This window comes from Drosophila kikkawai, chromosome 3L (assembly GCF_030179895.1).
Source record: "Drosophila kikkawai strain 14028-0561.14 chromosome 3L, DkikHiC1v2, whole genome shotgun sequence".
In the NCBI taxonomy this organism is placed as follows: Eukaryota; Metazoa; Arthropoda; class Insecta; order Diptera; family Drosophilidae; genus Drosophila; species Drosophila kikkawai.
In genome coordinates, this window is record NC_091730.1 from 7,357,185 (window position 1) to 7,380,509 (window position 23,325).

The 23,325-nt window shown below is 42.8% G+C and overlaps 3 protein-coding genes across 6 annotated transcripts; 2 read left to right on the forward strand and 1 right to left on the reverse strand.

Moving 5' to 3' along the window:
- Window positions 1-9,765: 9,765 nt before the first annotated feature.
- Window positions 9,766-10,858, forward strand: LOC108071498 (translation initiation factor IF-2). Its single transcript, XM_017162259.2, has 2 exons — window positions 9,766-9,855; window positions 9,972-10,858. The coding sequence occupies exons 1-2, from the start codon at window positions 9,853-9,855 to the stop codon at window positions 10,746-10,748; spliced, it is 780 nt and encodes a 259-aa protein (XP_017017748.1). The 5' UTR covers window positions 9,766-9,852; the 3' UTR covers window positions 10,749-10,858.
- A 6,852-nt stretch (window positions 10,859-17,710) lies between these two features.
- Window positions 17,711-19,030, reverse strand: LOC121502629 (uncharacterized Golgi apparatus membrane protein-like protein CG5021). Of its 4 annotated transcripts, none has more exons than XM_041776326.2 (4): window positions 18,876-19,030; window positions 18,640-18,722; window positions 18,344-18,578; window positions 17,711-18,295 (listed from the first exon to the last, which is right to left on the reverse strand). In XM_041776326.2, exons 1-4 carry the CDS (start codon window positions 18,888-18,890, stop codon window positions 17,963-17,965), a joined length of 666 nt encoding a protein of 221 aa, XP_041632260.1. In that variant the 5' UTR covers window positions 18,891-19,030; the 3' UTR covers window positions 17,711-17,962. The 4 variants fall into 4 exon arrangements, with proteins under 4 accessions (XP_041632260.1, XP_041632262.1, XP_041632261.1 ...); XM_041776328.2 differs by having other exon boundaries at window positions 17,711-18,277; window positions 18,876-19,029; XM_041776327.2 differs by having other exon boundaries at window positions 17,711-18,277; window positions 18,867-19,023.
- Window positions 19,031-19,212: 182 nt separating this feature from the next.
- On the forward strand, window positions 19,213-23,315 carry Klp61F (Kinesin-like protein at 61F). The gene is made up of 6 exons (XM_017162299.2): window positions 19,213-19,567; window positions 19,634-19,934; window positions 20,116-21,448; window positions 21,512-22,722; window positions 22,777-23,040; window positions 23,134-23,315. The coding sequence occupies exons 1-6, from the start codon at window positions 19,488-19,490 to the stop codon at window positions 23,155-23,157; spliced, it is 3,213 nt and encodes a 1,070-aa protein (XP_017017788.1). The 5' UTR covers window positions 19,213-19,487; the 3' UTR covers window positions 23,158-23,315.
- Window positions 23,316-23,325: the final 10 nt, after the last annotated feature.

The following is a 23,325-nucleotide window of genomic DNA, read 5'->3' on the forward strand; positions in this document are numbered from 1 at the left end:
TTTAAAACTCGTAGACAACTTTACGATACCACAAAAGAAAGACCAAAAGTGCAAGCAAATATATATACGCCTTCACAAACATTTTTTATGAGACAAGGTGTGGGCCCTTGTGGTTCCAGGTTTCATGCCACAAAAAAGTCCAATACTCACTTCTTTTTTCCTTCCTGCGAAGAGCAAACAAACTGAAAAAAGTAAGAGTAAAAATGGCTGAAATTTTTTTGATCCGCCATTACGACCAGTCCAGAATCAACTACCTCCCTTTCAATTCAATGTAATTCTTATATTTTTTTGGCTGGCTACGCATGCCGGGGATTAGTACAAATTGAAAAATTTCCCCACCATTCCCAGAGCAAGGTATCTGATGGGTTTTCCCTGCCACCTGTTTGCGTAATAGAAAAGCTAAATATTTAGTTAGGAATTTTAGCTGAACTGCAACCGCGCGGTTCAATACCTTTCGGTCTGTTTGAAGGCGAGACTACTATTAGATTTCGCTGCAGAAATGGCCTAAAATGTTCATGAAATTCTGTGTGCTTCAGTGCAGTTCCTGCTAGTAGCAGTAGTTTTTGCAAATGGCAATGTGTTGACGGGGGTAAATGGCAAAAGCGAATATTTGTTCAAGCGCCTGCCACTCGGGGCGGTCGCTGGTAAGCAACCAAAAACAGCAGCAGCAGCAGCAGCAGCATCAGAAAACCCCGAATAAAACAGGAAAAAAACATTTATTGGGCAAACCAAGAGGGAAAAACTATTCAAATTCTGGTAATGGTCCAATCGACCGGGCCATGTAGAGTGGCAAAACTTCCTGAGAGCGAACAATGAGAGATTTAGAACAGATTACCGCCTCGGGCAGGAGGATTTTTAAAATGGTTTTGGTGTAGAAAAGAAAGCTCTTCGGGATGGAGTAATATTTTTGAAAACTAGTTTTTACTGATGGATAATTTGAGATATGAAACAAGAACATTTAGCAACAATTTTGCTTTGAAAATATTATGATTAAACTATCTTTTTAGAGAGTATATATAATATTAAATGTATAAATTGTTCAAGAGAATGAATGAATGAAACTTAAAGGGAAACTCTAAATTTAGCTGCCATAAATGAAACAAAATATATCATAGCCAAAACTCAAGCCTGCGTTGGTTACTCTAGCTTACAGGATTTTCATATTTCATTAACTCAAGTCCCAGGTCCCTGGCCTCTCGTTTCCCCCAAGATTGCAGCTTTCAAGTAACTCTTTGGCAAGTCAATAGCCCTTGCCTCCCTTTTCCCACACCCCAACTTTGATTGATGTTTGCCTTCTGTTGGTCTTAGTGTCATTTGCATGCAAAACTTGTGAACTTCGAGGCACATATAAGCCAGGAGGGAGGTGGGGTGTAGTGTATAGAAAACTGAACAAAATGTAATCATGCTATGAAATATGCAACAGATGTGTAAGGAGAGAAGCTGCGGAAGGGGATTCGCAGCAGGAAGGACGAGCTGGGAGGCAAGGCAACAAATTAGAAGCAATTCACGTGCCTGTCAACTTAACACATTACGCTCCAATTACGCGTCTCCGTACGGCAAAAGATACGGATACCAATCGCAGGATGGCAGGCTCCTCGAATATCACTTTCCGCATAATAAAATCAGTCGGAGCCCGTCGCCTGTCGCCTTAGCTTTGCAGTTTGGCAGGATCGCAAAGGAGTCGCCCAATCGGCTTGGGAAATGCAATGCATACTAAGTAGTCGACGCCTCGGCCGGGAGGACATCACTTATGCAACAGGCTCTGCAGCAGGAACATCAAATCCTGGCCAGGGGAAAAGCAATTCAGAAAGGTGTAACCCGGAAAAAAAAGGGAACAGGTTTTTATGACCACAGGGAAAAATTTAATTACAATTTACAGGTTGGCCTCTGTCAACCCTTTTTATGCGGAAGTGCACTGAGGGAAAAGTTATACAAGAAAAGTATAAAAAATAAAAAAATTATATGCCATAATTTGTATAATATTAATAAGAAATAACTTTAAGGTATATTATTTTTATGCTCTTATGAATTTCTTTTTTAATTCATAAAAAGACCAAGAAACTCCTAAACCTGTTTGAATAAATTACATACATTTTTTAAATATCTTAACCATCTTCCCCTTCAACAAATGGAAAATTAAGTTACAACTTAAACAAGTAAAAATCCTTAGATTAAGGCAAATGGCCCAGAATTGTCAAGATAAATGTGTTAATTGTGTGTCTCCAGTGCTTGGCATTGAACTGACCCCGACTGAAACTCAATTAATTTTGAATTCCTTTTGGCAAAGTGTTGTGCCAGACAGCCCTATCTTTCCCCTTTCCCCCGCTTGGTTTATTTATTACATTTCATTCCGGCTTTTCTGATGATTTGCCTCGATTCTCTTGGACTTTTTCGGGTCGCACTGTCAAAGCGAATTTAATTGTCTCAATTATGCGCTAAATGTCGCCGACTTCCAGCAGCTTCCACCAGGACTCCCAGGACTCTGGAACCCAAATCAAGCCAAGCCAAGGTCAAGCGGGTACCCTTTTCTCTCGGGGGTATTGAGGAACCAGAGACGAGGCGACGACAAAGCAACTTCATTGAAGCAATTTTCACCTCCTTGAAGGAGTCTTTACGAGTTCGTTGGACCCAAATGGAGCGAGGCGAATAATCAAGTGACTTACTAAAAAGTTAACGCAATTTTGTGGCAACTTCAAAAAGTTTCGTCAACCCCTTTTCGCGGGCAGCCTCTTGTCTTGTTCTGCTGGCCTCAAGGAATCTCGCGGATGCCACCCCTTGTCCTTTCTCCATCTATTCGTCTTCCGTTTTCTATTCCCCGTCTCCTGGCCATTGTTTCTGTCGTCGCCTTCACGCTCAGTTGCATGCACTTTTGTGCCTTCATTACCAGGACGCGAAAAAAGGACGAAAGGCCTTTGGGCCATTGAATACAAGTTGGTTAGTTGAAAGTCGTTAAAACGCTGTTTGTTGGAGAAATTCAAGACTGAGTTGGCTGTGTTTATAATTAAATTGTTTTTATAATTAAAATTTAGAGAAAAAATAGTGTTGCATTTGGTTTTATTTAATTAATTGGGTAAAAGAAAAACCTTTTCAGTAAAAAAACGTTTTAGATTTTATTTATTAAACAATAAATTGAATTATTATTGAATTTATTAAAAAGTCCTGCGGCCTAAAGTCGATTATAATATATCAAATTAAACAATTTAAAAGAGATTATATAACTAAGATAGATTTCCAGATTTATTCTAATAATTTTGTTAGATTAAAAATAAAATTCTGACTTTATCCTTTGATGAAATTTCTGTATCTTTCGACTTTGATTAAAAATAACAAATACAAAGTCCTCTCTCCAAGCAAACGCCTTATCAAAATAGATGACACATGGCCATCCCTAGAGCACACATCGCATTAGAGCCACTTGCCGACGTGTAATGCGGCGTATACGCAATTTGCTTTGCAGGTAATTAAAAAACAACACACGCACACACACCTGCAACGTTACCGGAAATTTTCATAATTTCACACTTAGCTGAGCAGCATTTTCGCTGGAAAATTCGCTAGCTACGATTGAGGGATGACATGTAATCAAAAGCCGGGGTCCTTCAATCTATCCTATCTCACAGTTAGATGCCGTAAATATTGAGCAACAAAAACATGCAAAGTTCTTCTTTTTTTTTTGTTGCCTTGTTGCCATATTTGAAACCACCCATGGCCAGCAAAAAAGTGGCATGTCAACAGCAAATTCTATTGCGCAAACATAGGAAATTGTACAAATATTGAACGGAAATCTCCTGCGGCTTTGGGGGCTGCTCTCTATTGACACGTTGCGTGGGCAGGATGACTGAATTTTCCAGTGGAAAACGCGGGCGGGCGAGGGATACGTAAGGGATGAGTTGGCAGTCGGTGTGTGGCATAATGAGTGGCAAGTGGAAAACTTTAATACCACGGGATTGTCAGCCCTTGGCCGCAGGATTTTCACTCCTTTGTGTGGGGCCGTGCAATGATGTCCTTGTCCTGTTTTGAGCCTGTTGAGTGTTGTGTGTGTGTGGTTTAAACTGCGCGTGTGTTTGGGCAAACGTCTTTCGCGGTTGACGCTTACAATTTTACGCCGAAACTAATTATATTAACTCGACCCAAAAGTGGCCATGCTCGAACAGAATCAGTTTATGTAATGCATATGAAAGTGCGCTCTCCGTCCGCGTCCTTGGCCACACTTTGTGCTGCTCTTACAAGCGGCAATTGGTGTGTAATTTCCAATTAAGCTCAATTTACGGCGACAAAGCACAGCGTAGGAATGTGGCAAATTGCTGGAACAAGATAATCGGCAAAAGCCATCAGGAGGTAACCAGTCCTTACCTTACATAAATAAGCGTTCCATGTTGGATAACCAGGACACAGCGGGTGATGAGGACAGCACTTTGTATTTTTTTATTTTTTCAATTTTAATGGATTTGTCTCCGTGTTAGCCTTATTATGGCATCCTGTCTTCGATGTATCTGAAATAGGAAATGTATAAAAAGGGAAAACACTGAATAATGATGTAATAGACTTGTTGGTAGATGGACTCTGGCAGGCATTACAAATTCCAAAAAAATATATTTATATTGGTTATGACACTGTTGGAGGGGTTTTTTTTTAGAAAATAATATAGGTAAACATAAATCTGCAAAGCTTAAAGTCACAAAACTGGAAATGTATCCATCCAAAAAACCAACTTGAAATATACAAAAACAAAACAATTTTTTAACTTTTTCCCCATTCTTTTCCTATGAATAATCCTCTTACTTTGAGGAATACATAGTCTCATTAATTTCTAAATAAGTCACCTGTAATGTATTCAAAACTTTTCCCCCTACAATTTCGAACTTTTGCCCCCGTTTCCACGTTAAATAGTCTGTAAGCTGCACAAGTCAGAGGTTATGCCAACTAATTAAGTCGACAACTGATGGCTACAAATTTAATTGAAACGAATCTGCCGCTTAACAATTTCCACAAACAAAAGAGCGAACACGCAGAGAGCGCCGAAGGACCTGTGTCGATTCAATGTGTTTCACCATCAAACCCATCCCCCCTGACCGTACAGCCGTATCGATGTCCTGCCCTGTCGGGCCACTCAAATTGAACGTCGTTTAAACGACACGCCAATTGTTGGCCATGTTTGCTCTGGTTATTTCTGCTGTAGTCGAACGAACAATTATTTCATATTAAAAAGCACAGAATAAAAGTGTGCGAAGTGGGAGTGAAAACAAATGGGCGAATAATTAAAAGTAAATTGAAATGGAAGTGTGCGTCTGCTGGCCAGAAAACCTAATTAAAAAAATATAAATCCGGCCATCTAAGGCCCCCCAGGGGGAATCCCCGTTCGCATTCGCAGTCGCATTCGCAGTCACATTCTAATTGAAACAAAGTCATTATCCTGGCCAAAGCGTCTGTTTGTGCTGTGAGTCCTGTTCAATGAACTCACCAGAATGCTGCAGCTGCAGTTTCCCCTAATTTGTTTATTTTAAAAACGAAACAGAAAGCTGGCCCCGACATTTAGACTTTACACTGGAAAAGAGAGATTGTAAACTTATTTTCCATAGATAAGTAATTTTTTAAGATATTAAAGAAAGTTAAGTTTTAAATAATCTTTGCTGGTAGGGCTTCTTAAACTTTCTTTACCTAATATATTTCCCCTAATTTTCCTTCTCTTAACATTATAAAATTCCATGTGTAACCGTGTGCTTCCCCTAAAATTTGCCAGGACCCTCACGAAACAAGCAAACAGATCGACAAACAAACCAACCTGCGGAGGGCAAGGCAAACAAAATCAAATTGTTGCTGTTTGTTGACCTATGTACGCCCCTCCACCAGTTCCATTTCCAAGGTGTCCCCATCCCCATTGGACTTCAGTCTTATTTGTTTTCATTTTCATTTCTTTGGAGAAGCTGCAAAGGGGGCGGGACAACAAGGCAGTCGCTTTTCGGTTGCAAGGTGTCTGGGGAAATTAACAAAGCCGCAGGTGCAGTGCCCTACCCGGCAGCTCATCGTTTTCCACAGCTGGAGTCCTTGGTTGATTTTTAACGAAATATGAATAGGAGCAAGAAGCAGGCAGCAAGGCAGCCTGGCAGGCAGGTAGCTTTGTTAAACGTCAGGCGTCAAGCTTCAAGTCAACGAACAAGCCCAAAGATTCTTTGGCTGAGCATTACGCATACGCAACGTTGAACAGCGAAACAATAAATTCTGTTCTTAACCCTTTTTTCTTGTTCGCCCAGTTAATTACCACGAGCCAGTGCACAGCTAATTGGAGTTTAACCTTTATACTTTTGGCAATTTTATTTATTTACTCGCGGTCGCTGGTGGAATAAGAAAATAAACCTCGAGGGATGACCTCTCGCTTCCTGCTATAAATACCTGGAGAAAATTGCTTAGTGCCGGGCCACTTGCCAGCTTTTATCTAATTGCCAAAGCTTCGATTTTTATTTTCGTTTTTGTCAACATTTCAACGGCCGCCAAGTCACCCAACATTTTTCTTAGCACGCAATTTCTGGCTACATAAATTTAAATTGAATTTTAAAAATTCACAAGCCAAAGAACACCTCCGAAAAGTATCTATCTGTGTGTGTGCTGGGTGTGTCTGTGGGGGTTGCCTAATAAAAACGTTTGCTTTGCCATCGATTTTTGGCTCGTTTGCTTCACATTCCCCGTCTGGAGTTTATAAATATTTATGCGTAACATTTTTCGGGGGGTTTGCTTGGGTTTTCCGGTTGGAGGCGATAAAGAGATGGATGGGGATGGGAAAACTATAAGTTAATGCGAACAGAAATGCACTGGGGACATACGGGGCGAATGATTGATGAAGCTTTGCGGTCATCCCTGAATTTTGAGCGACAATGGGACAGCAATAAATAAATACGGATATTTTGGGTTGCAGAAAGTTAGAGGAAATCTTTTCACACATACAAATATTTACTCTTAGTTTATAAAAAAATAAATTTAGGCTTATAAAAATCATAGAAAAGTCATTAATATTGATTAAAGAACCTTTGCTGTCTGATTTGTCCTTCAACGTTGATTGCTGACGGATTTATCATTAGCTGAGCTCTCAAAGCTCATCAAATTCTCCCTCCCACGGATCCGCAATTGTACACGTATCCACCAGCGGCAGCTCATCAATTTTTCAACAACTCTGACAGCCGAAAGCGACTTTCGGTCACATCATCCATACATCCTGCCTGTCACTAGACCGCAAACAGGACATGTAACATGGAACGGTGACTTAATTACCTGCCGCCAGCTGTTGTCATTAACAACAAATTTTTGCCCAGAATCCAGAAACAGCCAAGGAAGCCAGGGGGCCAACCTAATCAATGACCAAGTTCTAAGGGATCACCCAACCGACCCTACATTTCAATTATATTGTCACAATCCAGAGAGTGACTGACTTGGATTTATAGTCCAATTAATTGAGGCAACGTCAACGCAAATGCAAAATTAAATGATTGCAAATGCTTGTCCTTGCGGGGGACTATCCAGGATCCTGGTTGGCTGGCAACATGCAGGAGAATTTGTTAGCAAAAAAGGATTTCCATGTCGAGATTTGCGAGCTGCCACCCTCCACGAAAAAAAAATGAAAAGAAAAAACCAAAGGAGCAGGCGGAGAAGAAAGGAAAGTAATTTAAATTTGTAAATCGATAGGCTTGACGGTCCTCGAACCCTTTTTTTTTTGCCGCTTCCACGATGGTTTTTTTTCCCCGTGCTGTTCCCATTTAAATTTTATAAATATTTTAACTTAATAAATGCCAGGCGAGCGGTTGCCGTCGGCGCCTTCAAGCCTCTGAATTTGCATAAACTAAAGAGGAGCTCCTCGACTTACTCCTTCGGCTGCCACTCAAGTGTTCTCTATTTTCGACTGGGGTGGTTGTCCTTTTCGAGAGCCTAGGCAAACATTCTCGACTTGGCAGCCAAGGCAGCCGCGGGCAGCTAGTCTTTCAACCCCTTTTTGTGCTCCTTGGCCGGGTTTACAAGAAGAGTTTCCTTTCAGGTGCAGGTCCTTACAGCAGCTTTAACGGCTAATGGGTACTGATTCGGGGCTGAGAGGTGCTTTAAGCAGGTCTTTTGTTAGCGAAAAGGAAGTTTTTTCCTTTGGTATATTTAAAATATAATATAACAGGTATATATACTATAATTTCTTATTAAATTAAACTTACAAGATATTAAATATCTAAATACATCTTTTATAAACATTTCTACCCACAAAAACAACTTTAAAATCCTTTTTAAATCTAATAGAAATGTATATTACTTAAATTAGGCATCCTTAAAACTTTTTGTTAGAAATATAAACCTTCAAGTGCCATCCCTAATGCCCGGACTCTTCATTGGTTCGTTTCACTGACCCAACATGCAAATTGACTGTGAAACAAACAGACAAGGAAGCACAGCATTCCGACAGCAAATAGACATAGCAAAAGTTTTACATTCGTATAAAAACGAAATCAAAAGTCCCACACACACACACATTGGAATCAATGAGCCCAGCACAATTTATGGCTTAACATATCCTATATGCCATCTGCCTGTTCTTTTTGCCGTTTCCCGCTATAAATTATTCCCCTCACACGGCGACTGCCATGCCCCACCCATCGCCACTGCAAACATAAAATATTATACATGAGTGGCTTTTATGCAAAGAAGCTGGGAGCAAGACGCCTCTCCTCGACACTTTAAACTTGGCTAAGCAACAAGTTGGAAGAAAATGGGCATAAGAATGGGAATGGGGGCGAATTATTGCGTTGCGGCAGACTGCGAGGCGGGAAACTTAAAGAGCCAACGGAAATTGTTGCCGCCTTTTAGGCCGACAACCAGGAATGATTTATATGTGGCGGCGGCAGCAGGGAATTTCCCGAACAAGGATGTGGGGCTTATCATCCCAGAAGGGATCCGATCCCCCGCTTTATACGCGGGTTCGCTCCTTCATTAACAATTCATTAAATGCCACCAGAAAAATTAAACGCAAAGCTAAACAGGGTGAATTCATTTGGTGAAGGAAAGGTTAACCGAAAAGGGAACATATTCGATATAAGGTTATATTTATAATCAAAATTCCTCACCTTTAATACTACCTTACACCTCATGTCGCCCCGGGAACCGCAATCCAAATTGAATTGGGGTAAAATGTAATATTTGCAATTATGTTTATGACTATTTAATGACCCTCAATGTTTGGTTAACAAAGGGCAAACAAACGGGGAGGGAAATGCAATCAATAAATAATTTCCGCAACAAGTTCTGATGACAATTTCATTGGCTCCGACAGTTACGGCCGGGGTTTATGTTTCATGTAATGCGCATTTAAATTATGTTAATTATTCATACGCACGCACTGGAGGCTCAACCGATAAATTAGCTGTGGAAAGAGCAAAAAAAAACCAAACGGGCCCTAACTGAGCGATTCTGAAGAGCCCTTAAAGAGTACTTCCGTACGCTTGGACGGGACAGCAAATTAACACCTCAAAAAATATATATTTAGCGCTGGAAACAAAAAAAAAAAAATGTTATAAAAATAAGCAAGTAAAAATGCGGAGCAGAAAGGTCAAGCCGACGGACGAGGGCCAACAACTGAGCCACTTGACATTGTCCGAAGCGAAACTGAAGCAAGGCGAAGCCCCTAAGAAGAGCACTCTGCTTTCAAGTGGCTCCATTTGTTTCTGCCTTTGGATATATATATATACATTTTTTTGTTTCTCTAATTATGGCCGTACTGGTTTTTGGCTATAAATTGAGCAACTGGCTGGTGGCAAACCATCAATCAGCTCAGGCAACTTTCAATTGCAAGACGCAAACCGCAAATCCCCAAAAAGCAAAACTTGAAAAATGGTGAGTCCTAAAGGATTTGGTTTTCATATCTCAGAAAAATATACAAAGGATATTTAAAGGGGAACCTCATCTTTAAAGCAGCTTCCCTATAAATATTAAATAATTTTTCCTTGCAGAAAATCTTCTCGCTTGGTGGTGTCCTTACCCTGTCCGCTGTGGCCAGCGTGGCTTTGGCTGCTCCTCAATTCGAGTCCCGACTGCGCCGCGATGTCTCCGAACTGGTGGATCCTGCTGCCGTGGAGTACCTTCCTCCCTCGACCGAGGCTGCCCTGCTGAACGCTGCTGATCTTGTGGAGGCCGAGCCCGAGGTTCTGGCCGATCCTGCTGCCATCGAGGCCGATCCCGAGGGCACTGTCCTGGGCGATGAGGGCTACGAGTACCGCACGGTGCGCCGCCTAAAGCTGCGCCATCGCAACCGCCGGGATGTCTCCCATCTGCAGCCCGCCAGGCAGTACCTGCCGCCCAGCAAGGCCTACTTGCCACCTGCCCAGGAGGTACAGGCTGCCCCCGAAGTTCCGGCAGCTGCTCCACCGGCCGATGACACCGAGGAAGTGGTGTCCGCTGCCGAGCCCAAGGTGAACCGGGAGTACCTGCCACCCACTGAGGCTGCTCCACCGGCTGCCGAGGAGACCACCGAAGCTGCTCCCCAGGAGGAGGAGGCCGATGTCCGTGTGGTGGATGTGCCCACCGTTTCGGGGCAGCTGCTCCAGGACGGCTACCACTACCAGCAGCCGGCTGAGATGCCCGCCGAGCTGCGTGAGGCTGCCCGGGAGTACCTGCCGCCGGTGGTCGGAGGAGAGGAGGTGATCGTGGAGGGCCCAGCCGGAGGCGAGAGCGCTGTGCTGACCAGCGATGGATACCAGTACCGCGCTGTCAGGCGTTACAGATTTTAAATTTCTCAGTTTGCCAGCGATTTGCTCATGTTTTCCCTTCAATTGTTGTTGATGTTTTTTTAATTTCGCTAAATAAAATTGTAGTTTTGAACAGAATCAAAAAGGATTTTAAACTGCCCACTTAAAAACAGGGGAGAGTGAGTATATAAGCTAAGAGGCTTTAGAGATTTAAAATATTTTGAGCTTGCCAGGAAATAGCGCTCACTTAAAAGATTTAAATATATATAAAAAAATGTATAAAAATCCAAATATACGAAATATAATACCTCATAACTTTAAACTTAAACTACTATAGATTTCAAGTGGCGCAAAAAAAAGAAATCCAAACAAGGGGAAAAGTTATTAATTTCCCTGAAATCAAGTTCCGCATAATTAATGCATTTTTGTATGCACATTAACTGCTCAATGATCCGTTAAAAATGCAGCAAAAATAAGAGGATTAAAAAGGGCAACAAATATTATAAATGGTGCAGAAAATAATTATCAGCATTTTAATTACCCCTGGCCACATAATTATTAATCAGCAAATAGCCTTAAAACATGTCTTATGGTACAATAAAAGCTATTGCTAATGAATTTAAAGTGAACAATTAAAGGATTACAGTAAACTAATTGTATATCTTTATATATATATCAATCAATTCTATAAATATCCTCAATATACAAGACACTGAACTTGATTATCAAACACCGGAATATGTCTGTATCTAATTAAAGTCAACAGCCAGATTGGCTACCTGCCTGCCGCCTAAGGAAAACATTACGTATACGCCCCCTGTTGCGCCTGCTTTTGGGCCATGTTTAGTGTCAATAAAACGGCCTTTATGTGTGAGCCACCAATTAGCTGAATTTATGCTCAATGAAGGCAGCTGCCTGCCTGAAGAAGCCTTTCGATATGAAAATCATTGCAGCCATTTAGCAGTATTTTATATTCATGCTCGGCCCGCATCCATCCTCCTGCCAACCGGTTGCCATGGACTCCTTTGGAGCTTAATTAATGCACTTGCGCGTTAACTCAGCGCAATGGAAATGGGCAGCGGAATGGGTTCGGGAAAATCTTCCGCAAGAGGAGCAGCATTAAGTGCTCACTTAAGTTAAATTACTTTGAACGGCGACAACGGCCGGAGGGGAGGACCCAGATAATGACCAGCTCGTCACTTTTACACACTCACTCTTCGCTGGTCAATTTCGCAGCGTTCGCTTTTGCTTCCCCTGTCGCTATCGTGTCCTTCTCCTTTTTTTTTTTTGTAAATTATGAAATCAATTGTGCGAAATTCAATTAAAATCGTTTGCACTTTTCGCTGCACACGCCGGCATCTCCAAGTCGTGGCAATCTCAATTACATTCGAACATCTGTCCCAGTATGATAAGCCCGTACCTATATTTTCCGCATGTTTATTTTGGGACGAGAAGTCCCCCGGGGGATCGGAAACGAAGGGCTTGGACTTCGAGTTTCAGCTTGGGCTTTAGTTGGAGCTGCCTGTGACAGCCCGCTTATTGCATATTAAATTGTGAGGACGACGGACGACAGACGACAACAAATCGGGAATCAGGAATCTGGTTTCAGGAGCAACAAGCCGAGCAACAAGCGGCTACAATCGTTTTGAGTGCCCGTCCGGAAGGACATTTGTGTTTTCGTGAGGGGCCAAACGAGAAGGAATAACAAAACCATCAAGTGGGGACAAGCATCACAAGAAGAGTGGGATCTGGGTGGGTTTAATATGTATGTTTTGGGTTAAAGTGATGCCAGTGATGGGAAATGCTTCTTAAGCGAACATATTTCGGGTAATGATTTTATCTACATTTAGGGAAATGTCTATTTTGTTTACTAAGCAATGGGAATTCCTATTAGATTTCTTATCAATATACGAATTATATAAAAATATATAATTTAATTACTATATATTACTCTTTCAAGGAAATAATTATGCATACACACTCGCTTGGTAAAATATCTCCAGGTAAGCTTAAGCTGGATTACCTTTAAGATTATCTTTTGACGATGCAATTCCAGAGGAAATTCCATCTCTTAACCCGGGAAAAATCAAATTGCCCTCCGGGCAGTCAATTTCCCTGGCCTGTCTCTGCCTGCCAGACTGTCTGCCGCTGCAAGTGACAGTCTCGCCATGTGAAATGTTATTAAAAATTATTATGCATATTTATAAATTTAATTTCTGCATTACAACGCACTCTGACAGATAACACAAAGTGTGTGTGTGTGCAAAGGCAGAAATCACTGCAGGCCATTTGAGTGGAGCTCGTAAATGGCAGGAAAAATTCATTCACCACACGCCGCGTATGCGTAATATTCCATTTTTGATGTCCCTTTCTCCTGCCTCTCTGGTGAGCATTTCATACACGCTTTTTGTCCTTTGGAGCGGCGAGCATAAAAACAAAGGATGCCAGGATACGGGATACTTTCACACAGACGGTCGCCTGTCAAGTGCCGCGCTTAACGGTCGTCGAGGTGGCATCCTTAACCGAAGAATGTGACGTTTCGAATGGAGGTTTACACAGGCAAGCACTCTCTCCCCCTCTCTCTTCTTCTCTCTCCCCTTAATCAATGTCTCCCGCTAATTGAGTGCTAAAAATAAAATTAAAACAAAATGTCTACTTTTGTCAACGTTTTGTAGCCTTTCAAATTTATGAGCCCAATTTGTTCCAGTTTTAATATTAATTGAGCATGAGTTAAAGGCAACACGATGGCTGTAAACTTAATGTTGAAAATATATCTTTGGAAATTCTAAAGATTTGTATACACTTTAACATTTTCTTAATAATTTTACAAATGTCTAACCATTCCTCATTCAAATGTCAGCTCGTTTTTTAACATTTTATAAGACCCATTCAAGCGGCAAACTAACTCAAGCTTATCTCATCTGCTACTCTTTCGGCAACATTTGATCCGGGTTAATCCTTGCTGTCCACTGCAGGGTCTCGCCTACTATTTTCAACTTGGACCAGGCCCCGTCCCACACTCCCTTGCCAGTCAGAACTCAGGGCTTCCATCAGGCAGCTCGTTAATGGCCGCTCATTTGTGTGCCAGTGAGCTATGAATAAGCAATTCCTGCCCATCCGATTCTTCTCCATCTGTCCGCAGCTGGAGATGAAAGTTTTGTGGCCTCTGGTCAGATTCCCGACCAGCAGAAGCTGCGGCAGCAGCAACAGGCAACTCGAGTAAGTCCAGGACCCAGAACAAAAAGGCCTGAAAGGGTCCCTATTTTGTATGAGATTGTGTGTGGGCGTTGGGAAGTGTGTTACCCGAGAAGCGGGCCAGGCCAGCAGCTTTGAAGTGAGGCCAGGTAATTGGTTAATTATTAGGCCTTGTTTGCTAGCCCGACTTTGGCCTCGGGGCCACTCGACTCAGCAGGAAGCAAGGAAAGGCCCGGATAAAATTTAATGGGCGGCCGTCGCCTCGGATTACACAATCGGTCAACTGGCAGTTATGGACACAACATTTTCACATCAGTAATTAGAGAGACGGCTCTGCAATGTTCACTTAAAACCGACCAAATTTCAGGATTCTCATAAAGTCCAGGAAAAGGTAGTTGTCAGCCTAGAAATACCCTTAGAAAATGGGTGCGATTAGCTAGTTAGTGGGTCTAGTTTCTGTAGTTATATAGTAAAAGTTAGATAGTAATTAGGGAAAAGAGTTTTCTACTGAATACCATAAAGTGTTTAAGGATAACATAATTCAAAATATGGCTAGAAATACTCGTCTGTTAATGCTGATCAATAATATATATGGTTTTATGGGTCCTTATACTGCCTTGGTAAAATAAAGTGTATCAACAACTTCCACTTGAAACCCTTCAGAAACTTGATTTGCCCTGAATATGCGAGTGAAGCCAAAATTGTGGGTACAATGCCACAACGAGAACGAAGCCAACACTGCTGGTAATCATTTTTCACTGCAACTTTTCATTTTCATTTTCCACACACGCACATGGAAAAGTCACATACAGTTGCACACCTGTGCGTAGGTCTTGCTCTTGACTTTTGAGTCAGAAAATTAATAGCCTGACCACAGAAATTCTTATAATATTCGTTGGGATTTTGTCCAGCGAAGAGTGAGACCATTTTGTGTCGTAGCTATCAAAGCAATTTCCCTTTGTTTGCCCAACTTGTTGTAGTTTCTGTTTGCGTTTGCCATTTTAATTAAGTCAAAGTGTTTGCTTTACGTTCAAAAAAAAGTGAAGCACAAAAAGTCGAGAGTAAAAAACAATAAACATTCCTGAGTAAATATTTTTGTTTTATGAAGCCTTCCTGGTTTATACACTCAGTTTCCCTGCAGATTGCTGCTGGCTTTTAAATCCTGAATCTTGATTGCCATTCCGATTTATTATTATTCAATAATTATGTGGAACCTATGAATGTTTAATGAGCGGGAAAATAAAGCAACTCCGAGAGTAAAAACGAGAGGAAATGTTTTTCATTTAAAATGTATTTTTATTATCACCACTTTTCAGTCTCAATCAAATTTTTGCAAATGAGAAATATATAATATTTATTGTGAAAAATAAAACCCTGCAATTATTACTCAATTAATTGTAGTTATTTATTTTTTTTAATAAAGAAATATCAAATAAGATAATAATTAAGTCTTAAAGTCTTTAGTCTTAAGTTAAAAAATAAGACTCACAAACTGAGAATTTCTACGAAGAAATTTGAAAATCCCCAAATAGTGATTTTTAATACAATCTAAAATCTCAAGTTTAAAACAAAGTTATATAAAAAAGCACTTAAAATTATTATTTATAAATGAGATTAAGTATTCAAGAAATAAAAAACTTTTACCCACACAGTTTAAAACATTTCTGATCATAATTTATAGATGAGCCTCTGGTTTCTCTTGGAGAATATTAAACTAATGAAAAATAGACATTTTGGCAGGATATCATCAGCCCTGCTCTGAGAAGGAGAAATCCCTGGAGTTAGAGGACAGAAAGTGGCACAGAAACACGTACGCAGAGCACCCGCCAGGTGAACTATGTACGACGAGGACACTCAACTAGCTGGGACAGACAGAAGGCGGGGTGGGGATTTGTGCGAGTCCCGTTTAGTATCCTCGCCAACCAGGAGGCGGGCTAAAATTCCGTCAGTCGGGCCATGACAACGGACCAAAGAGGAGGGAGAAAGAACGGTGGGCGAAATAAAAAACGCATATTGCGTAAATTTCGATGTCAAAGGCGGAGGCAGGTCACAAAGTCGCTTGCGGATGCGGACTCTCATTCGGATGCGGATTCGGGAGGATTCGAAGGAGCCAGGGGAGCCCAAGTTGAGGAGGGCCAGGAGCCCTGGGAGTCAGGTGCGTGTGCGGCACTTATGAGTGGCACTTAGTCTGGCCTAATACCCATCATTAGAGCATTTAACAGGAAACACGTGACACTGCATAGCAGCCACCCACTACCCACCACCTCGCCAACTCCAGTTCCCCGTCCTGTCCTCGCTGTCGTCCTAAAACACCGGCATTTGGGAGAAAAGAGGATGTGCCACTTTAAACACGGCCTACAGTTTTCACACCCAAAAGGATTTGTCAAAGCTGGCTTTTAAAGTGCCACAAAGAGTGGCAGCAGTAGGCGTTGAGGCCAACACACAGTGGTTTCAGATCCTGCACTGATTGTGCCCAGGAAATGTAATTAATTTCAAATTTATTCTTCGCATTAAGCCGGGGGCTAAGCGACGCGTTAGTACCGTGGCTTACATAAGGAGATTGCGAATTTATCGGCTGCTCGACTATATTTATTATTTACCAAACGATTAGACAGCTAATTTGTCTGATAGCCGGTATTATTGTGTTTTTTAAGCCTTGATTGTAGTCGGTAAATTTAGTGGTTAACGTGAAAACATTATCTTAAGCTGAGATTAGTTTATAAAGCAACATTTCATCACTTTAGACATGTTTTATGTGAATGGAAAACAAGTATTTAGAAGGAATCCTTTTATAAGATATCCTACCAAATATAAGTAACGTTTGACTTTATTTTATTATTTAAAAATCAAAGCTACAACCTATTTAGTTATTTTAATAATTAAAATTAATAACTAATTTTTAGCTAAGATAAATTTTTAGATTTTTTTTATTTTTAATTTAAAACAAGAAAAAAAGCTAACTTTGGCCAGCCAAAGTTAGTATATCCTTGCAGGTAACAATTAAAATATATCATAACTAAGCCAAAAACGCATTAATTTCGATTCGGAAAGCAGTTTTGTGTTAGTTTTTATTAATTTAAAAAACTGCATACCAAATTTAAAATTTTAAGAAATCAAAAATTTTTGCCATTTTTGCTAATTTTAATGATGTAACCCCTTATCAAATTTCGCAAAAATGGCCAAAAAATCGATTTCTTCCGGGCATGTCTAAAAAGATTCACATGTTAATGCTGATCAAGAATATATACGGTTTATGGGGTCGGAAATGATTCCTTGACTTAGAAAAATATTATTTTGTATTATAAAATCTGATTTTTTATATTAAAAAACTTCTTGATTTTTTTTTTAAATTAAAAATATCATAACTGGGCCAAAAGAGCATTAATTTTAAATCGGAAAACTGTTCTGTGCAAGATTTTCTACAGTTAATAAATCTGCATAATTCATTTAAAAATTTTAAAAATTCAATTTTTTATCAAAATCCAAAATTTTAATGATGTAACCCCTTATAAAATTTTGCAAAAATGGCCAAAAAATCGATTTCTTCCTGACATATCTAGAAAGATTCCCCTGTTGATGCTGATCAAGAATATATATGGTTTATGGGGTCGAAAATCAAAACTAAAAATTGTCTAGATTGATGAGGCAGTTGATGCAGACTTTGTTATTTATTGTTTTATTTGAATATTTTTAATAAAATATCAATAACAATTTGTTTAAGTCTTATATTTTAGGAAGGAAAATTTTAAAATGTAATCTCCAGGCCCAAATTATAAAGTTTCGTAGACACCAAATAACAACCCAAAAGCTTAAATACTGGCTGCATGTCGCAGAGGCAGACATGCGGTCTTTTAATCCAGTTAAAAGTAAGAAAAGTTTATAATAAATTGCAGTATATGGCTAAATTAAGTTTTACATATGTTACACAGAGACAGCGATGCCGGGATGATGGTGGATTCGTTGGTCCGGTCCAGAAGAAGCGTCTGATACTCTTTGGAATGCGCTGCAGCAGACAAGGTGGCAAGGGTGACTTAGTAGACTCTGGCTTGGACCGCGCCCGCTCAAACCACACCCGTGGGACGCACATTAGTCGGCGGCGGAGCGCCACTGGGCTTGGTCATGATGTCCATGGCGTTCTTAAACAACTGCGTCCTCACAAAGTCTGTGGCGGCGCTGTTGAGATCCTTGCTAGCCCCGTAATTGCACTTGATGTAGCCGTACAGGTTGGCGGCATTCAGCGCGATGGCAATCATCACCAGCAGCAGCCACTTGAACTTCAGTCCGAAGAGGGCCATCAGAAAGAAAAGGCCCCAGAACACCGGGCAGAGGATGAGGCCCAGCCAGAAGACGCGCTGCTCGTGCTTGTTGACGCGGCTCTTGAAGGATTCAGAAGACTACGTTTCATCATCAAGGGAATTCGTTGATCCTAGTTAATGACTCACATTTTTCGACTCGAACACCCAGTGGGACTTGCCGTCGTCGTCGACGTAATTCCACCACCGCAGGCCCACTAGCAGCCGACCGGAGATGTTCTTCACCGTCCAGAAGTCCGCCGAGAGGAAGAGCACCACAAACACGAAGCTGGTGATGAAGGACTCGCTGAACCAGCCGCAGAACATGTAGATCACGATGGCGGCTCCCCTGAAGAACAGGTGGAAGAACGTGACGTATGGGTGCCTGCAGCAAAGAAGGTATTAACTGAAGTGAGAACAGCTGGCACAGGGCGACTTCTGCCTACGTGTATTTCTGGCCCGCCTGACTGGGATCCCGCATCTCGTCCTCCTCGCCAAAGGGTATCGTGTCATCGTCGAGCAGCGGCACCTGGACAACATGTAAGATAAGTTAGTAAAGCCTTCCGAGGGTTTTCCTGAGGGGAATCTCTATTCTCGGTAGAAGAAAACCTCTGGTTTGTCGGGGTGGCACACCAAAAAGCGGGTTGTTAGGGGTTAATTGCGGCATACATACATTTCTTACCGTTGCGGATGCCATACTTTATGTTGTTTATAACCTTGTGTTGAAGACTGGCTCTTATTTCATAGAGTTGAGTGATTTTAATGCAATTTTAATGTTTTTTTATTTCTCTAAACTTTTGTGTTGTTGTTTTTGCCAGCTGCAAAATTATCGATAATAGCGTAATCGATAGCACATCAACTGGTCACACTTAGCGCTATCGATGTCTGCGACAAGTTGGCAGTCCGCGACGGACGATCTGGTACTTTTTGGTCTGAGCGACTAGCGTTGCCAGACTTTTTCAATTATCGCGATTTCGATAGAAAAACATCAATATATCGATATTTTGATATATTATTAACAACCCTACTTTGCGCATTATTTTAAAATCAAACGGACAAACGAAGACGTCTGCGCCCACGGATTTCCTAGGAATTTGTGCTAAAACGCGCTTCGGAAGGCTTTAATCTGTACATATAAATTGATAGGTTGCAAGGTGTGTTAAGGGAAAAGTGAAAAAAAGGATTTCCAGGCGGCACACACTCACACGGGCACGCATACAAGTGCAACTGCCTGGCGTCATTTTCGGACTGTACGCGCGGTAAAAGCCGAAATAATTGATTTAAATTGCCTGCAATGGATGTGTCCAATGGAAATACGTCGCGACAGCCGCCCAAGAAGTCCAACCAAAACATCCAGGTGTATGTGCGCGTCAGGTGAGTGTCTACGCCGCAGGAGGATGCATCGGAATGCGACTTCTGACTTTTGACCTCTTTACGCAGGCCCTTGAACTCCCGGGAGAGATGCATACGCTCTGCCGAGGTGGTGGACGTGGTGGGGCCCAAGGAGATAGTGACACGCCACACCCTGGACTCCAAGCTGACCAAGAAGTTCACCTTCGATCGGAGCTTCGGGCCCGAGTCCAAGCAATGCGATGTCTACTCCGTGGTGGTGTCTCCACTGATCGAGGAGGTCTTGAACGGCTACAACTGCACAGTGTTTGCCTATGGGCAAACGGGAACGGGCAAGACACACACCATGGTAGGCAATGAGTGCGCCGAGCTGAAGTCCTCCTGGGAAGATGTAAGTATAAACTTGACCTTTCACAGCATCCATTCCATCCTCTACAAACTACTTGCCTACCTGCTAACCTAAATTGCTGCCAAAGCAAAGGGTTTCTGCCAGGTTTTTAGCCAGAAAACCGGTTTCTTAATTGCAGAAAAAAAACCAATCTAAATCTTTTCTAATACCAATTTCCTTTTAGGACTCTGATATTGGCATTATACCGCGAGCGCTGAGTCACCTCTTCGACGAGCTGCGCATGATGGAGGTGGAGTACACGATGCGCATCTCATACCTGGAGCTGTACAACGAAGAGCTGTGCGATCTGCTCTCCACTGATGACATGACCAAGATTCGCATTTTTGACGACAGCACCAAGAAGGGTTCTGTTATCATCCAAGGCTTAGAGGAGATTCCCGTGCACAGCAAGGACGATGTGTACAAGCTGCTGGAGAAGGGCAAGGAGCGCCGGAAGACGGCCACTACCTTGATGAACGCCCAGTCGTCGCGTTCCCACACGGTCTTTTCGATTGTGGTCCACATCCGGGAGAACGGCATCGAAGGCGAGGATATGCTGAAGATCGGCAAGTTGAATCTGGTGGATCTGGCGGGCAGTGAGAATGTTTCCAAGGCGGGCAACGAAAAGGGAATACGTGTCCGGGAGACGGTCAACATTAACCAGAGTCTACTGACGCTTGGCAGAGTGATCACTGCCCTGGTGGATCGTGCTCCCCATGTTCCCTATCGCGAATCGAAGCTCACACGGCTCCTGCAGGAGTCACTGGGTGGCAGAACCAAGACCTCCATCATAGCCACCATTTCGCCAGGTCACAAAGACATCGAGGAGACGCTCAGCACCCTGGAGTACGCCCATCGAGCCAAGAATATACAAAATAAGCCCGAGGTCAACCAGAAGTTGACCAAGAAAACGGTGCTCAAAGAGTACACCGAGGAGATTGACAAGCTGAAGAGGGACCTCATGGCCGCCAGGGATAAGAATGGCATCTACTTGGCCGAGGAGACATATGGCGAGATGACCTTGAAGCTGGACTCGCAGAACCGCGAGCTCAACGAAAAGATGCTGCTGCTAAAGGCCCTAAAGGATGAGCTCCAAAACAAGGAGAAGATCTTCAGCGAGGTGAGCATGTCACTGGTGGAAAAGACTCAAGAGCTGAAAAGGACCGAGGAAAACCTCATGAACACCAAGGGATCGCTGCTGCTCACCAAAAAGGTGCTGACCAAGACCAAGAGGCGTTACAAGGAGAAGAAGGAGCTGGTGGCCTCGCACATGAAGACGGAGCAGGTCCTTACCACGCAAGCCAAGGAAATCCTGGCCGCAGCCGATCTGGCCACTGATGATACCCATCAGCTGCATGGAACTATTGAGAGGCGACGCCATGTGGACGCGGAGATTCGCAGATCCTGCGACAAGTTCAAAGATCGCATGCAGGACAACCTGGAGATGATTGGTGGCAGTCTGAGTCTGTATTTGGAGCAGGAAACAGCATCCAAAGGGAGACTGAACGAGGAACTGGGTAAGTTTCCCAAAGAAACAAATCTTAAATCGTTTTTTAAATTTACTTTTCCTGAATCTGCAGAAAACTCCAGCAATGTGAGCTTACGTTTGGCTAGCAATGCAACCAAAACCATCGAGATGCTAATGGGAATCTGCAGCCAGTCTGTGGCGGATCAGGCTCAGTTGCACAAGCAGTTGATAAACGAAATCTCGCAGAGCTGCGATCAGCACACTCAGAAGCTTGTCGCCCAGTTGCTGGAGCAGATGCAGCAGCGAGAGCTGCAAATGAGCAGGGACATTAAGGCCAATCTGCAGGAGATGGAGGAGAACAACCAGCGCCACAAGGCCATGCTGGACTCCATGCAAGAGAAGTTCACCCAGATCATCGACAGCAGTTCCCAGTCTCTGGAGCAGCATGTGGCCAAAGTGCAGCAGCAGCTGGATGAGCTCAGCGGCATGAGTGTGCCGGATGGAGAGCATCTGAAGCAGCTCCAGGAGGAGCTGGCCAATGAACGGGCGCTGGCCCGGCAAGAAGAGGCGCTGCTCGAGTCTCTGGTGATGCAAATGGAGCAGATTAAGAATCTGCGGACCAAGAACACTCAAAGCATGTCGGAACGCATTGGTCACTTGGAAGAGAATCGGCTGGCCAGGAATAAGCACATCGATGGGACTCAGTCGGGGATTCAGGATTACAAAAAGTTGGGTAACGAAGCCTCTCAATCCGCCAGGAAAGAGCTCAGCGGGCAAATGGAGACGGGTATGCTGTGCCTGGACCAAGGCATAGCCAAGTGCTCCATGCTGCAGGTGCACATACAGAATCTCGGCCAAGAGTGTGCCAAGCAAACAGAGGTCAATGTTCTGGCTAGCCGCCTGCACCAGCAGTCGCTCCTGGAAATCTGCCAAAAGAGCGACAAGCAGCAGGAGGAGCTGCAAGGAAAACAGAAAAATCTCCTTGAGGAAACTGCCACCGAGAGGCAGCAGCTCATCACCGAGGACAGGCAGATGTTTAGAGGACATTCCACTTTAGCCAGCGATCTTGTTTTGGAATTGACTCGCCAAACCAATGAGCATGTTGCACTTCAGCGCCAGCAGTTGCAGATCTGCGAGCAGGAGGTGACGCGCTTCCAACAAAGCGAGCTGAAGACATATGCTCCCACTGGGACCACGCCCTCCAAGCGTGACTTTGTGTATCCAAGATCGCTGGTGGCCACGTCGCCGCATCAAGATATCGTAAGGCGATATCGCCAGGAGCAGGATTGGTCTGACTTGGACACAACGGCCACCATAGATGAGGTAACTAATGAGCTAACAAAATAGTTTAAAATATTTAATGTATTTTTCCAACAGTGCAGCGAGGGCGAGGATGATGCTTCTTCCCTGCACTCGGTTCAGGAGCTCTCCGAAACGGAAACCATTATGAACTCCACGCCCATTGAAGGCGTGGATAACATCAATAGGAAACGTGGCACTACCAGAAACTCAAATTCGAATTCAAATGCCTTGAAGCCACCGGTGGCTGGCGGAGGAAGCACTGGCAAGCGCAGTAGCTCTTTGTCTCGCTCTTTAACGCCCAGCAAATCGTCACCAAGGAATTCGCCCGCCTTCAACAGGGTAAGTCAAGGGAAGAGATTTCCGCTAAACGCTGGACAAACAGCTCCCGCTGATGATTTATATTTATATTCCTTTTATTTACCATATTCCCAGAATAACAAAGAAAACGTGGCCTGATTGCATCGATGTCCCCCCACCGTACTCATCCCAGTAACTTGAATCGTTTTTGTTTGTTTGGCTCTTTTCGATATTCTTTTTATTTTTAATCTGTATATCAAACTTTGGAATTTCGTACAATTATTATTTAAATAAACTTAGTATGCTATGTAAAGTTAGCAAGAGCTT